The sequence below is a fragment of the Stenella coeruleoalba genome (assembly GCF_951394435.1).
Source record: "Stenella coeruleoalba genome assembly, chromosome: 18".
Taxonomy (NCBI): domain Eukaryota; kingdom Metazoa; phylum Chordata; class Mammalia; order Artiodactyla; family Delphinidae; genus Stenella; species Stenella coeruleoalba.
This window is the reverse complement of record NC_137164.1, coordinates 75,675,816-75,689,887: the sequence shown is the minus strand read 5'-3', so window position 1 is coordinate 75,689,887 and position 14,072 is coordinate 75,675,816. Positions and strand designations below refer to the sequence as shown.

Genomic DNA, 14,072 nt, shown 5'->3' with positions numbered 1-14,072 from the left:
CTCCCCTGCAGTCAAAAGCGCTCTTTGAGTAATTTAAGGCCTGTTTGTTTATTAACAAAAAGTGAGGGGAAGGAGAGAGTCAGACACCTTGCGGGAACCAGTTCATCTTCTGGTACTTTGTGCAGCGGGAAGGGCCTGAGGCGGCCAGGCCCTGGGACTCTCCTTCTCCCTCCCCTCCCCTCCTCGAAGCAGGCCCTCCTTCACCCAGGGATGTGTCCTGTCGCACTTTACTCTATTATTTGATTTGCAGGAGGAGGGGACACCTGTAGACCACCACTCAGGTGGGGCACAGGGGCCACTTTGTTAATTGGTGTCCAATGTCTCACCTATTATGATGGCTCTGCCCAGGTGCAGCGCACCTGCTCTAATGGCCATGCCAGGTGTGATGGCCCTGCTTCTAATGGCCATGTCCAGCAGAGCCCATTTCTTCCTTATCGACCTATTGGACTCTGGTCTGCTTTGCCAGGGATGACAGGCCCCCGTCAGCTGGTCAGGTGTGGTGCTGGGAGAGCTCGTGCGTGACTGCAAGGGCGCCCAGCCAGCACCGGGTCAAAATTTGACCTAGTTGGCAGTGATCTGATGACCACATATTTTCAGTTCTCATTCTTCAACCTTGATGTCAGCAACGTGTACAAAGGACGACCTGTCTGGTCTTGGCGACCACAAGCATCAGGTTGTATCGTGAGGCTTTCACCAGCGTCTGCAGTTGAAGGAGCCGCATCTCTAGAGGATGCTTGACAACCTCAAGGGCGAGCACACGAGCCTGGTACTTACTGCTCTTCCTGGAGCTCCAACCGGACCCATCTGTCCCACAGGCCCAGGGCGGCCGGGAGGCCCCTAAGGACAGGCAACCAGAGAAGGCTGTTAGCAGAGGCCGACTGGGGCACGGAGTCCGGAGTTCTTCAACTTTCGCTTCGTCTCTTCTCTGATAAAAAGAACGCTTACCTGGAAACCGACCAGCCCGGGCACTCCAGCTTCCCCCTAAATGAGAAGAAATAGTTTTTAGAATTTTAGCTTTTAGGCATCTGTAGGTTTAGAGACATTTTATTGCAATGTTGAAAATAAGTATATAAAGTGTATCTGCCGTCTCAGGACTTGGTGATGTTAATCACCCAGATATCTGGGGTGTTGTGAATGGGGGACGAGTGTGCCCACAGTTAGTGTAAGGTTGAAAACAGCCTGGAGGGCAGTAAGAGAATTTCAAATCAGTTGTGATTCTGGGCTATTCCATCCCTCTCTGCATCCCTCCACTCCAGAGTTCACTTGGAAATGAACTTTGTTAATCGCGAATTTAAGCTGCGGTGCTTGCTCACGCCCCACCTCTACCGACTTACCCTGTATCTGTCGCGGTCCTCACTAGACAGAGCGTAGGGCTCGCCTTTCTGCCCTTTGGGTCCTTGGGGCCCCTAAATTAGCACATAGATCATAGGAAGAAAAACGAAGAAAACAGTCCATTAGCATTCAGTGCAACAACTGTTATTTGGATGATCACGTGTTGCCTTTTTTTTTTTTTTTGGCGATACGCCGCTCCGCGGCACGTGGGATCCTCCCGGACCGGGGCACGAACCCATGTCCCCTGCATCGGCAGGCGGACTCTCAACCACTGCGCCACCTGGGAAGCCCCTACATGTTGCCTTTTATAGGCAATGTCTAGCTCTTCTCACGGCCAATTCCGGTTATTCTGAACACCAATCTCTACCTTAACCACAAGGGTGAGAGTTTTACTTTCATTCTTACCCAACAGCATCTTTCTTACAGTTAAAATGGAAATACTTTATAGGATTTAAATTATTTTCAGAAACTCACGTGACGTTTCAGTAAACAAATCCTTTCCTCTACCACCCTGTTCCTTTTCTTTGTAAAAATACTATTCTGTGTCTTCGTTGGCATTTATGTACTAAAATATCAACACATTCATGCTGAAGCACCATTTGTGGGAGAGATACTGGGTCATCCTTTAAAAATGGAATTGTGTCAAATATACACGATGCGTGAGTACGCACATACACATATACACGTGTTTTAACACCTACATATAAAATCAATATTTCAAAGTGATGGCTATGTTTATTGGTAATGAAAGCTATGATAGTAGAATAGAATAGAATGCAATGTAGCTTATGGAAAAGTTGAATCACATGAAAAACCAGCAGCCAGTGGAGGAAGTGGAAGGCGGCGGTGTGAGCGGGACCAGAAATCCAGCAGCCTCGGCGAAACGCAATGAAGGGTGTTATGGCTGCCCTGCCCTCACCTAAAAATGTTGTTTTTAAATAAAAAGTTTTGCCAAAAAATGTTAGTTTAACCCTGAATTTGCAATATACTGGTGGTAAAGAGGTAGCAATAGAATGCCGAAAAATATTTCAAGATTCTTTGCAAAGACCCCAGAAATTAAATGAAGCCACGAAATAGATCATTATATGGAAGTTCTTCCATTACGAAAAATAAAGTCTATCTTGTATATCCCGGAGAACATCATTGTTCTTTCACGTCACAAAGGATGTTAGAATCTAATAAAGATGATGACTAAGAGAGAATTTTGTCAAGATTTAAGCTTTTTAAAATTTTAGTTCCACGATTCCACTGTTATTCACTGTTATTTGAATCGGAGCATGGGAGGAAAGGAAGAAACACTTAGGAGGCTGCAGGAGTGAACCACATGAGCCAAACCCATTACTTTCTACCTAATGCTTAAAGAATGAATCGTGGGCTTCCCTGGTGGCGCAGTGGTGGGGAGTCCGCCTGCCGGTGCAGGGGACGCGGGTTCGTGCCCCGGTCCGGGAAGATCCCACATGCCGCGGAGCGGCTGGGCCCGTGAGCCATGGCCGCTGAGCCTGCGCATCCGGAGCCTGTGCTCCGCAGTGGGAGAGGCCACAACAGTGAGAGGCCCGCGTACCGCAAAAAAAAAAAAAAAAAAGAATGAATGGGAACATGGAGTTATGTGAAGGCAGGAACAGCAGCCTAGGTATCCTCAAGCCAACCTCAGCAGGGGAGGCGTGCTTTACCCTGACCGCTAACCAAGAGTGGGGAGCCACGGCTTCCTGGGGTGTAAAGGCAGGCCTGGCATGTGCTCCCGCCTCCCATCACTGTCCTGGGAGCAGAAGGCAGCTCACCCTCTTCAGAGAGCTTTGCTAAGACAACTTCTCAAAGGCATCCTCTGCAGGGCCTCCTGAAAGCAAGACCTTTCACGCATTTCCACCACACAGATTCCAGAGCCAACCCATGGAATAGCCCAAGCGGTTCCCATACTCACACGGGGGCCGAGGAAGCCGCCAGGGCCGCTGGGTCCCGGGTAGCCTGCGTCACCCACTGTCCCGTTGCAGCCGTCGTAGCCAGGCGGTCCTCTGGGCCCGCCCTGGCCAGGATGTCCCTGGAAACAGAGAAGCGAGTGAGTCCTCAGCCCGCAGGGGTCTAGTTTTCATGTAACTGTGACGAAACAGCTTAAAATCTTTTCAGAAGAGATGTCCCTGGCATGAATCCAAGCGCCAAGACGACTCAAAATGAACCAATGAATGAATGAAAAACGAAGTCATCAAGGGCACTCAGGTGTCCTTCTAAGTGGCAGAGGGGCCCGCACAACACAGTTCTGTTTCCCACGGGGTTTGGTAAGATGTCAACCGTCTTGGGGTTTCTGCTGCTTTGCTTCCTTGGGCGACAGGGAGGGCTGTTTTAGCAGGAACAGAAAAGGGTAGGTTGAAAAATTCTAGAAAACACTCTAGAAGCAGATGCTGCTCGGGGATAGCAAGGGTCAGCTGTGCCCAACCGAATTCTAGATGGAGCTGTACAGACCCACGTCCTAAACGGGTGAGAGTCACACCTGCCGAGGGATCTCATCAGTGACTTAGCGGCAGGTAGAAGAGCTGATTTCCTTACTGACTTTCTTCAATAAGTCAATTGACTTATTGTCGTCTTCAGGAACAGGACTTTTTCGATTTTAAACACGAATAGAAAGCAAGTCAGGTGTTCTGGGATGCCGGGTGGGGGAAGGAAGGCAATGCGATCACATGTGTCTTTCGTGTAACTCGGGGTCAGGCTAGGTCTCTGGGCGTCTCAACCGCGTGAATCTGGTTCTGGAGACATGGAGGGGTCAGGTTAATAATCTACAGTTTATGGACTACGAGACCAGAGCCTGTTTTGCTGTTTCTTTACACGATAGATGTTTAGATATACGATTTCTTATTGTACAATTTCTTTAAAATTTTGGTTTTCTTGATAATAGACCAAATATATATTCCGGAGTGATTTTTGAAGCCAGTGGGCTGTCTTTTAGGTTTACCTTGAGAAATCTGGAAGGTTTCAAAGGAAACGAACAAGCCCTACACAGAGTGCCTGTACCCTGAATGATATTAAGAAATACAATAAGAGAAACAGAATTTTTCTTTTGTTTGCACATTTCTTTGCTTCCGATGTTCAGAGCCATTGCTTTCACTGGTGCCGTCAGATAAGAGATCCAGTAGGCTTTTCAGTCAACCCTCTGGTGGGTCAGAGAAACCCTGATTGTCCCTGTACATCACGAGATACAATCTCTCTGGTATTGGAGAGCCAGCAGCATTTTGGTCTTCGACATAAAGGCCTCGTTTTTAGGGACCTCTAGAAGCTGACCTTCAAATTCAGAAATCAAGCTCTGCAGGTGTTCTCCTCATGACGGTTAGGATTCTGTGATGCCTTCATTAAAACGTACCACTGAGTCCCTTACTCTCCTCCTGAATGATCCGTCTGCTGTTGGTCTTTCTGACACGCTTAGAATCGATCTAAGTCATTTGAAATTGCATGCCAACCTGGTCTTAGTTTGAAATTGTCCTTCAAAGAAAAATTTCAATTCTGTTGAGCTAAATGTCCCTCTTGTGTTCAACATCTAATTAGGTCCATTTCTGGACCTAAGAATTTATGATACAATTCTTAGATTTACTGCACATCACTTTCTATATTCGACTTCTAAACAGCTAAAACTGTCAGGTCTTTCAAACTCTGCGTCCATTAGGTGCTTACGTACCGAAAGTGGCATTTACATTAACTTACTGTGGAGCATCTATCAGACTTCGGCAGTTAAAGAGACTGTTTTTAGCAGCGCTGACATTCTGTAAAAATGACCCGTTATCTGTACACCATGATCACCCCTCCGTATGATGACTATTTCCTCCCTAATTTGCGAAATATTTGCTTCTGATATTAAATGAGTATGAAGTGGAAAAACGAATGAAAGCATGATACAGATCAGTTACACTATTTTCCCATAATGTCACTCCATCTAAGCTCGGACTTCTACTTCCAGAAGAGACCACACTGAGGAATGATCCAAAGAGTCCAAAAAAGTAGGTTAAAAACGGGCGATTTCCTTTGAGGCAGTTGGTAGGGAAATACTTGTGTTATTTGTTTAACCCTTGAAATCTGCGGATTCTTCAACTCTGCCAATTTCTCAAGATTCTGACTCATGTGAGAGTTATTTCCTGATTTGCTCACAGCTGTGTGTTGTCACTGATGTGTCTGTTCGAGGCCTCACTGAGGTGACACAGAGGATCACCAGCCATGTAGGTCTCACGTCTTGGCAAGTGTGGCTTCCTTTCCTTCGCTCTGCCTTCTGCTGCAAAAGCCTCCTTGAAGGTGGAGCTAAAGATCTGAAGGAAAAGCAGGAATCCCCTGTGACTGCTGTCCGCTCGTGCCCTCTCCCTTTTCTCCTGCGAGGGAGCAGGCCCACTTGTGTAGCCTGGGGGGTTGAGGATTCTCTCCCTCTGTGTGTGTGTGTGTGTGTGTGTGTGTGTGTGTGTGAGCGCACACATAAGCGTACAGGCACGGTGATAGACAACATGTGTGTAGGGTAAGGGCGCAGACATCTGCGTGTGTGTGAAGTTCCAGCGGCAGATGTCCTTAAACTTCAGCGGTTAGAGGGATGGGGCAGGTCTAAAAGGGCGATAAACACATTTATCCCGGAGGCTGGGATCTGCAGGAAGCCGGCCCTGGGAAATCTGCTCGTGGGTCCCGTGAAGAAGGCTGTGAGTCAGGCTGCTTTGTTTATTTTCTTATGCCACAAGAAGTAAAGTAAACTAGGTTAGAAAAACACATTTGATTGCGTTTTGAGATTTTCTCATGGACAAAGCATGCCTTCCGTCTTCTCATTTATGTGCGGTAACTACCAAGCACGAGCTTCAGGACAGCCCCGCTCTTGGCTGGACTGCTTTCTATTCAGGTGGTTCTGGAGTTCAAACAAAATGTTCAGACTGGCTTTTTATAGCACGTCTGTGCAACACTGCAGCTTTTTACTACAAGACAGTGTCCAGTTTTAGCAAAGTAGCCTCAATTCTGAAGCCAAGTCCAGAAGGACGTTTACAAAGCAAACAATCTGTCCAATATTTGACTGGATTCCACGAGAAAAACATACGCACATGTAGCCCCATAAGTTTTTTGTTATAAACAAGAAAGGGGGACCAGCGAGACATGTGTCTGTAAGTCATAAACGTATTGTTTTGCACGTGTACAGTGTTTTAAAATTCTAATCTTATGAAAAACTTACGGGAATTCCGTCGGCACCAGGAAATCCAGAAACGCCTCTGGCTCCCTGTAAAGAAGGCAAACAGACTTAACGATGGCCAAGATGCCTCCACCCTTCAAACAGCGAGAGAAATACCGACAGTTACTGTACGTACCACGTCTCCCTTCGGTCCTGTGATGCCGGGAGCCCCCCTATCACCCTTGTCACCTTTCCGGCCTTGCAGTCCTGGGAACCCTTGTAAGCCGGGGGGCCCGGTGTATCCCTGTGGGCCCACTGGCCCTGGCTGGCCCTGTAGAAACAACACACGTTCAGTTTCCACAATTCATAACCGTGCACGAGCATTTTCAACCATGTTGCTTTCGAAGCTATGCTCTTCATTCTTGAAGAGCTATAATCTTCAGAGAACATTACATGTAAACCACCACCTTCTGCCATGAGAACCACAAAGCGATTCCCGGCTAACAGAGAAACCATAGAGTTCAAAGGGAAAAACATTAAGTGTGAGGGAAAAATGATCCTAAATTACTACAGCGATGTTATGGTGAAATGCTAATATTGGGTTGGGATGAAAGAATAAACTTACTTGGCTTTAAAAAAAAAGTCCTTTCAGTATGAAAGAGAGTGCCAATCAAATTTCTAAGATTTTCTCTCCATCTCAGTATAATGCATCCAATAGGTACGGACATGGAGCTGGCATCCAGCTATCAAAGTGGTCCCTGAATGTTTATGTGATTAGAGAATCTCTCCTTCTGTTCACACACACACACACACACACACACACACACACACGAGTGTGCGTGCATGCACGCACAGAGAGAAAAAGAAAAGGTTTCTGAAATATATAAAATGTACGTCCGTATCCATCAGGGTGGCTATTATTCTAAAAAAAGAAAAGACAAAATTACATGTTGGCCAGGATGTGGAGAAATTGGAACCCTTGTGCTCTGTTGGCGGGAATGTAAGTGGTGTGGTCATTGTGGAAAAGAGCAGGGTGGTTCCTCAAAAAATTAAACAGAATTACCTTGTGACCCAGCAATTCCGCTTCTGGGATAACACTCAAAAGAATCGACAGCAAAGACTTGAACAGATCTCTCTACACCCATGTGCACTGCAGCATTTCCCACAATTGCCAAAAGGTGGAAGCACAGTATCCACTGACGGATGATGGACAAACACAATGTGCTCTATCCACACAATGGACCATCATTCCCTTTAAGAAGGAGGGAGGGCTTCCCTGGGGGCGCAGTGGTTGAGAGTCCGCCTGCCGATGCAGGGGACACGGGTTCGTGCTCCGGTCCAGGAGGATCCCACGTGCAGCGGAGCGGCTGGGCCCGTGAGCATGGCCGCTGAGCCTGCGCGTCCGGAGCCTGTGCTCCGCAACGGGGGAGGCCGCAGCGGTGAGAGGCCCGCATACCGCAAAAAAAAAAGGAGGGAAATTCTGACACAGGCTACAACACGGATGAACCCTGAGGACATTACACCGAGTGAAATGAGCCACAAAGGGACAAATCCTGTCTGATTCCACCAACATGAGGTCCCTAGAGGAGTCACATTCATAGAGAAGAAAGTACAGTACAGGCGACTAGGGGCTGGGGGAGGGGAAAGGGCAGTTAAGAGTTTTATCGGGACAGAGTTTCAGTTTTGAAAGATGAAAAGTTCTGGAGACGATGGTGATAATGTTTGCACAAAATGTGAACACGCTTAATGCCATCAAACTGTACAAAAATGATTAAGATGGTAAATTTTATGTGACGCGTGTTTTGCCACAATCAAAATACAAAGATTAAAAAGGGGGATCTAGCTCTCTTATTATTGGAACTAATTTATGCATTAGTTCTAATATGAATATTTTTTGTTAATTGACTTTATTTTTTTAGAGCAGTTTTAGGTTTACAGAAAAATTAAGCAGACACTGCAGAGTTCCCAAATACCCCTCTGCTCCTCCAACTGCCCCCCACTCCCTCACAGTTTCCTCTATTATTGACAACTTGCATTCGTGTGGTAAATTGATCACAACTGATGAACCAATATGTTATTCACTGAAGTCCAAGATTGTAATCGGGTACAACTTCTGTATTGTACATTTCATGGGTTTTGATGACAGTAGAATGGTGTGTATCCAACATAACAGTATCATAAAGAACAGTTTCACGACCATAAAAATCTCCTGTGCTAACGCAATACTGTTATATTTTAATGAACCTCCCAGGTTAGCCCCAATTTAAAAAAAATCCCCAAGCAACTGACTCCGGCTTGACTCCTCCTTAAACGCGTGGGCGCTGTTTATTCATCACACAGAGCCCTTCTCTGCCAGGCCCATCTGCTCTCACACTTCAAATCCTGGTCTTGTCTTTAGATTAAGGGGCTTCTGAGTCAGTATTTCTGGTCTTCTCTTTCATTGCCTGTAAAGAACCTTTCTTATATAAACTGTGCAGCTAAGACGTTTGTCTGTCTTTGCAGAATGTGTATAATCTGTGCTTAACATCACACACCACTGACAGGGAGTAACGTCAGATGCGGCACGAGGTGCGGCCTTCGTGTCACAGACAGAATCGGAGGGAAGCGCGTGGGGAGACCCTGCTGCCCCTCCCTTTAGATGTTGGACCCCAGGCATGAAGGGAGCAGTAAAGAGGTGTCTTCGGGGTGGAGAATACAGATGGAGGTTACGATCCCGCTAGATGGCTTAGACCTGCCCCGAAGCTTGGGCCCCCGGCCTCCTCAAAGGGGAGATCGGGGCTCCCTCAGGGCCAGGTCAGCGTTTTAGGGATGGTAGATTCTCTGCTCTCCCCGCACGAGTTCCAGAGAGGCCAGTCTGTGCAGAAACCAGCAGATGCTCCCCTGGGGTAGCCTGACCACACGCATCGTGTGTCACGGCAAAGCCAGTGTATTTGAATCTTTGGAGAACGTGAAAAAAGTGGTTAGGAGGATTGTGGTACAAGACGGGTAGCCCTGACCTCGGACACATGACATCCCAGGCTCATCCTTTTCTAAGGTCTTGGCATGATACATTTGTTGGAAGTTTGGGGACAAACATGCTTTTTTTTTTTTTGCGGTACGCGGGCCTCTCGCTGCTGTGGCCTCTCCCGTCGCGGAGCACAGGCTCCGGACGCGCAGGCTCAGTGGCCATGGCTCACGGGCCCAGCTGCTCCGCGGCATGTGGGATCTTCCCGGGCCGGGACACGAACCCGCGTCCCCTGCATCGGCAGGCAGACTCTCAACCACTGCGCCTCCAGGGAAGCCCTGATTCAGATTTTATGGCTCTTCCTCAGCTGTGCTCATTTCTATTTTGTCTGTGACTGCAGACCAGGCCTCTACGCCTCAGAATTCCCCTAACCATCGGAGGCCCCTAGCTGGTTCGTGCTTACAGGGAGCAACCTTTGGGGGATAAAATGTTCCTCATTAGTACCGTCATTTTTATTGCCCATAATCTACATCTCTTCCAGGGGGTGACTGTCTAGCGCCAACTAGAGGGACCGTCTCCCATTAACCCAAATGGGATACGTGCGTCTTAGTGAGGCAAAGCCTCACCTTGTCTCGAGTTCATTAACCTTTCCTGATTCCCTTTGATGGGGAGAGTGACTAATGACATCATGGTCTCATTTTCCTCCCATTGTCAGTAAACTTCTCTTTAACTTTTGTTTCTCGGATGGGAAGTCTGACTTTGGGAATAAAACTCTAGCCTTTCCTTTTCTGGAACACGCTCTCACTTTTTTCTTTTTATGGAGGTGAAATTCCCATACCACAAAACTACCCATTTTAAAGTGGCTTCAGGTATATTCACAATGTCCTCTCTCTGTCACCTCTATCTAGCTCCAAAATACTTTCATCACCCCAAAGGAAATCCCATACCCACTACCATCCTTCTCATCCCCCTAACCTCCAGCCTCTGGTAACCACCATCTGCTTTCGGTTTCTATGGGATTTACCCATTCCGGATATTGCATATGAATGGAATCATATGTGTGATATATGACCTTCTGTGTCTGGCTTCTTAACATTATGTTTTTGAGGTTTATCCATGTCGTAGCACGTGTCGGTACTTTATCCACGTTTATGGCAGAATAAGAGTCCACCGTGTGGAGAAACCAGTTCGTTAGTTGCGGACGGTGCTGCTATGAACGCACACACACCACTATCTGCTTTCTATGCTCACACCTGCTTTCAGCTCTTTTGGGTCTATACTTAGGAGTGGAATGGCTGGATCACACGGTAACTTTGTTTAACTGTCTGAGGGAGAGAGTGCCAGACTGTTTTCTACAGCAGCTGCCCCGTTGTACATTCCCACCTGCAATGTGTGAGGGTCCTATCCCCTACATTCCCACCAACACTTGTTATTTTCCATTAAAAATATACATAGCCTAGAGAGTGTGAAAATGGCATCATTCTGAAGAGCTCATCTTGAGCTTCTGACAGATGAAATATTTCACAAAATCCCCTCTAGCTGCGGCTCTAGGGAAAAGCCGGGCAGAGCCTGGAGGGAATCTGAATTATTCCCTCGTCTTCCAGGACTGGTCCCTCAGTCTTGCTCTCAGTGCAAATCCTGCGTTGCCGGGACTAAAAGGGCCCTTATGTCAAGGTCTGAGGACCCTGGTATGCATGCTTTGGTCATCAGGGATGAGGTTTCCCCTAGGATATCCTGCCCACCAGGGCATCTAGGGTGTTTGCAAAGAGCAGCTGGAATGATGAGTAACAAAAGGGATTTTCCTCTGTACTAATCATCACCCTTATCAACTTCCAGCCTCAGACGAAAAGTCCTGATCGGAAAAGTTATTTCCATCTCTTCCTTTCTTTTTGTAATAAGTGATGTTAAAAATAAAAATTACCCCAGAAGGAAGAGGACTGTAGCTTAACTGTCTTTGCATAAATTTCTAAAGCTCCTAAAATTCCTGCAATATACTTGACAAAAGTATTTCCACAAAATACTTCTCAAAAGCCAGCAGACATTTGGAAAGGAGCTGTAAGCCCATGGGCTCTGCCCCCCGCTCACAGAGAACTTGATTCATATAGATGTGTCACTTCCTAGGAAACGGGATAATGGGAGGATCCTGTACTCCTGTATCTTCTGGGATGAAGCGCTACGAAAGGGTTCAAAAAATGGTTTCTCTCATTTTTACCCCCAGGACAAGTGTATCAGGTAGGTATCGCCCCCGCTTGAGAGGGGAGACAAGCGGGGTCTGGAGGGTTAGGGTCAGGGATGACTGATGCATTTAGGTCTCGGCAGGGGTGGAGTCCACCTTCCACGCCACCCTTGCTGCTCGAGTCGAGGTCCATGAGCTGCATCAGCGCCACCTGGAAACTTGCGGGAGATGTAGATTCTCAGGCCCACCCAGCCCTCCCGGGGCGGCACTGACCACGATACCAGGCGGATTCTTTGCACAGTGAAGTCTGAGAATCCCTGCACGCCCCCACCCTCCTTCCCCTCCTGAAGTTTTCATGGAAGGAGGCAGGTATGTCTTCATAAGAAAACTCTCTTAAGCGTGAGGTTGCATCTCAGAAGAGAGGTCGGGCTTCCTGAGCTGGGCAGAGAAAAATCCAACAGTTATGTTTGTTGAAGACTATTTCTAACAAAGTTTTTTTGGTCTCATGCTTCAGTGCAATGGCAAGAAGGAACCAACTTTGGTCACTGTTAGGATGGAGGGGTGCACACGCGCCTCTCCCTTTTGGACATCACTCCTGGAGCATGCGTGGGACGTCCAGGGTTAGTTTTGGAAGCTGGAGTCTGGACGGGCTGAGAGTATGAGTCCGGGCTTGAGCGCACATTGCTTAAATACTGCTACTGTGGAGGGAATGCACTTCAAGTCCCGACACTAAGCTTTCATGAACTTGGAATTTTCACTTCTGAGAAAAGGGGCAAAATAGATCTGTGCACAGGCTGAAGACCTCTGCAGCTTCAGCGTCAAAAATAAAGGCAGAAGATGGATATGACCAATCAAGGCCCCGAGAAATCACACCTCACGTGCAGAAAACCCCAAGGAGGTATCCGCTGCTATCCAGCTTACTAGCCTTAACACCCGCACTGGGAAAGGGAGTAAAAAAGGGAACGACAAAGAGAAACGTTTCCAAGGATCAATCCTGCTTCACTGCACATCAGGACTTTTAATCTACGGTACAGTATTTTCCTGGTAGAATAAGAATAAGCTTTTCATGCCTTCCTGGCCAACATCTGAATAGTAGGAAATCCCTTCTCCTTCCTAAGTGTACTCTTCCTGTCTCGCCTTTTATGGGCTCTGGGCGCTCCTCCAGACACCCACATCCTCTCCATCCCCTGGCGGCCCCTCCCCTCCCGGCCCTTCCTTCCAATGCTGTGGCTCTCTGTGACCTTCAGGGGATTCCAGACCAAGTCCCAGCTCATTCCGTGAGCTGTGCACACACATCTGAGAACATATCAAATGGCCCAAAGGGCTGAAAGGACCTTTTTTTTGGGATTCAGGAAAATAATTTGTTCATCTAAATTTTAGAATCAGTCATCTTTCTTAGGGATAATCGTTAGCATTTGTGAGCAATTTCTGATCGCCTGGCAGAGAGAAGTTACGCCCTCTTCCAAGCTAATGATGATGCGAAGGTTAGTATTGAACTGTATATTACACATATAATAACTATCAGTAAATAGGGCCAACTGCCTACTCCAGGCAAAACAGACAGAGCTGACGCTAACTCTGCCACCTTTTCCCTTCGCTTCTTACTAATATATAACAAAACATCAGGACTCTGCCCTGGGTGCTACTCCAGATAAAAGAGTTCACTTATTCCTCAATAAGAATTATATGGCCTCCTGGGAATCCTGCTGTCCTGCTCTCCGAAATTATCTGACACAGATTGTAGGGCGAGTGTTGATATAAGGGAAACAACATCCATATGTAAAGAAACAATCCTTGACCCTCACCTGGCTCCAGAGACAAACATTTATCAGTCAAAATGGAATGCAGACCTAAATGTAAGCGCGAAGACTGTAATACTTCTAGAAGAAAAGCACAGGGAAGAATTTTTGCGACTGGATTAGGCGAAGGTTGCTTTGATAAGACGTGAAAATCGCAAGCCATAAGAGACAAAAAGTTGATAAGATTGAAACATTTGATCCTCAAAAGATACCGTTTAAAATAGAAAGCAGGCCACACGCTGAGAGGGAAACAGTCACAAGACACATACACAGAATATAGAAAGAGTGCCCAGAAATCAATAATAAAGAAAAGAACAACCTGACTGAAAAAATGCGTAAAAGATCTGAACAGACCCTTCAACACAGAAGAGATACAGATGGAAAACAGGCCCCTGAACGGGGTTAAACACCATCGGTCATTAGGGAAAGGCAAATTAAATCCAGAAGAAGGTGTAGCCGCGGCTGCTGGAAGGGCTGACACACCCACCCAGAGAAAACTGGCAACGCCCAGTGCTGCGAAGGATGCGGAGAAGCCGAAGTCTCATCACTGCTGGGGACGCAGACCCGAGCGGCTAAAGCCAAACACACACTTACTAGAAGAACTTTAGGCAACGGTTCCTAGTGGTTCAACTTATTTCAGCTGAAAAGTGGAAACAACCTGAGTCTCCATCAGTGGATAAACAAACCACGGTCCATTCAGGAAATGGAATA

At 47.1% G+C, this 14,072-nt stretch overlaps 1 protein-coding gene across 2 annotated transcripts in view; it reads right to left on the bottom strand.

Moving 5' to 3' along the window:
- COL4A2 (collagen type IV alpha 2 chain) overlaps window positions 1–14,072 on the bottom strand; it is a 177,602-nt gene that overhangs the window by 56,046 nt on the left and 107,484 nt on the right. For both annotated transcript variants that reach the window (XM_079902559.1, XM_079902560.1), the window contains 6 exons: window positions 6,639–6,773; window positions 6,506–6,550; window positions 3,251–3,367; window positions 1,335–1,406; window positions 946–981; window positions 775–837 (listed from right to left, as the gene is read on the bottom strand). In XM_079902559.1, the coding sequence (XP_079758685.1) occupies window positions 775–837; window positions 946–981; window positions 1,335–1,406; window positions 3,251–3,367; window positions 6,506–6,550; window positions 6,639–6,773 (468 nt within the window). The remainder of the gene's footprint in view (window positions 1–774; window positions 838–945; window positions 982–1,334; window positions 1,407–3,250; window positions 3,368–6,505; window positions 6,551–6,638; window positions 6,774–14,072) is intronic.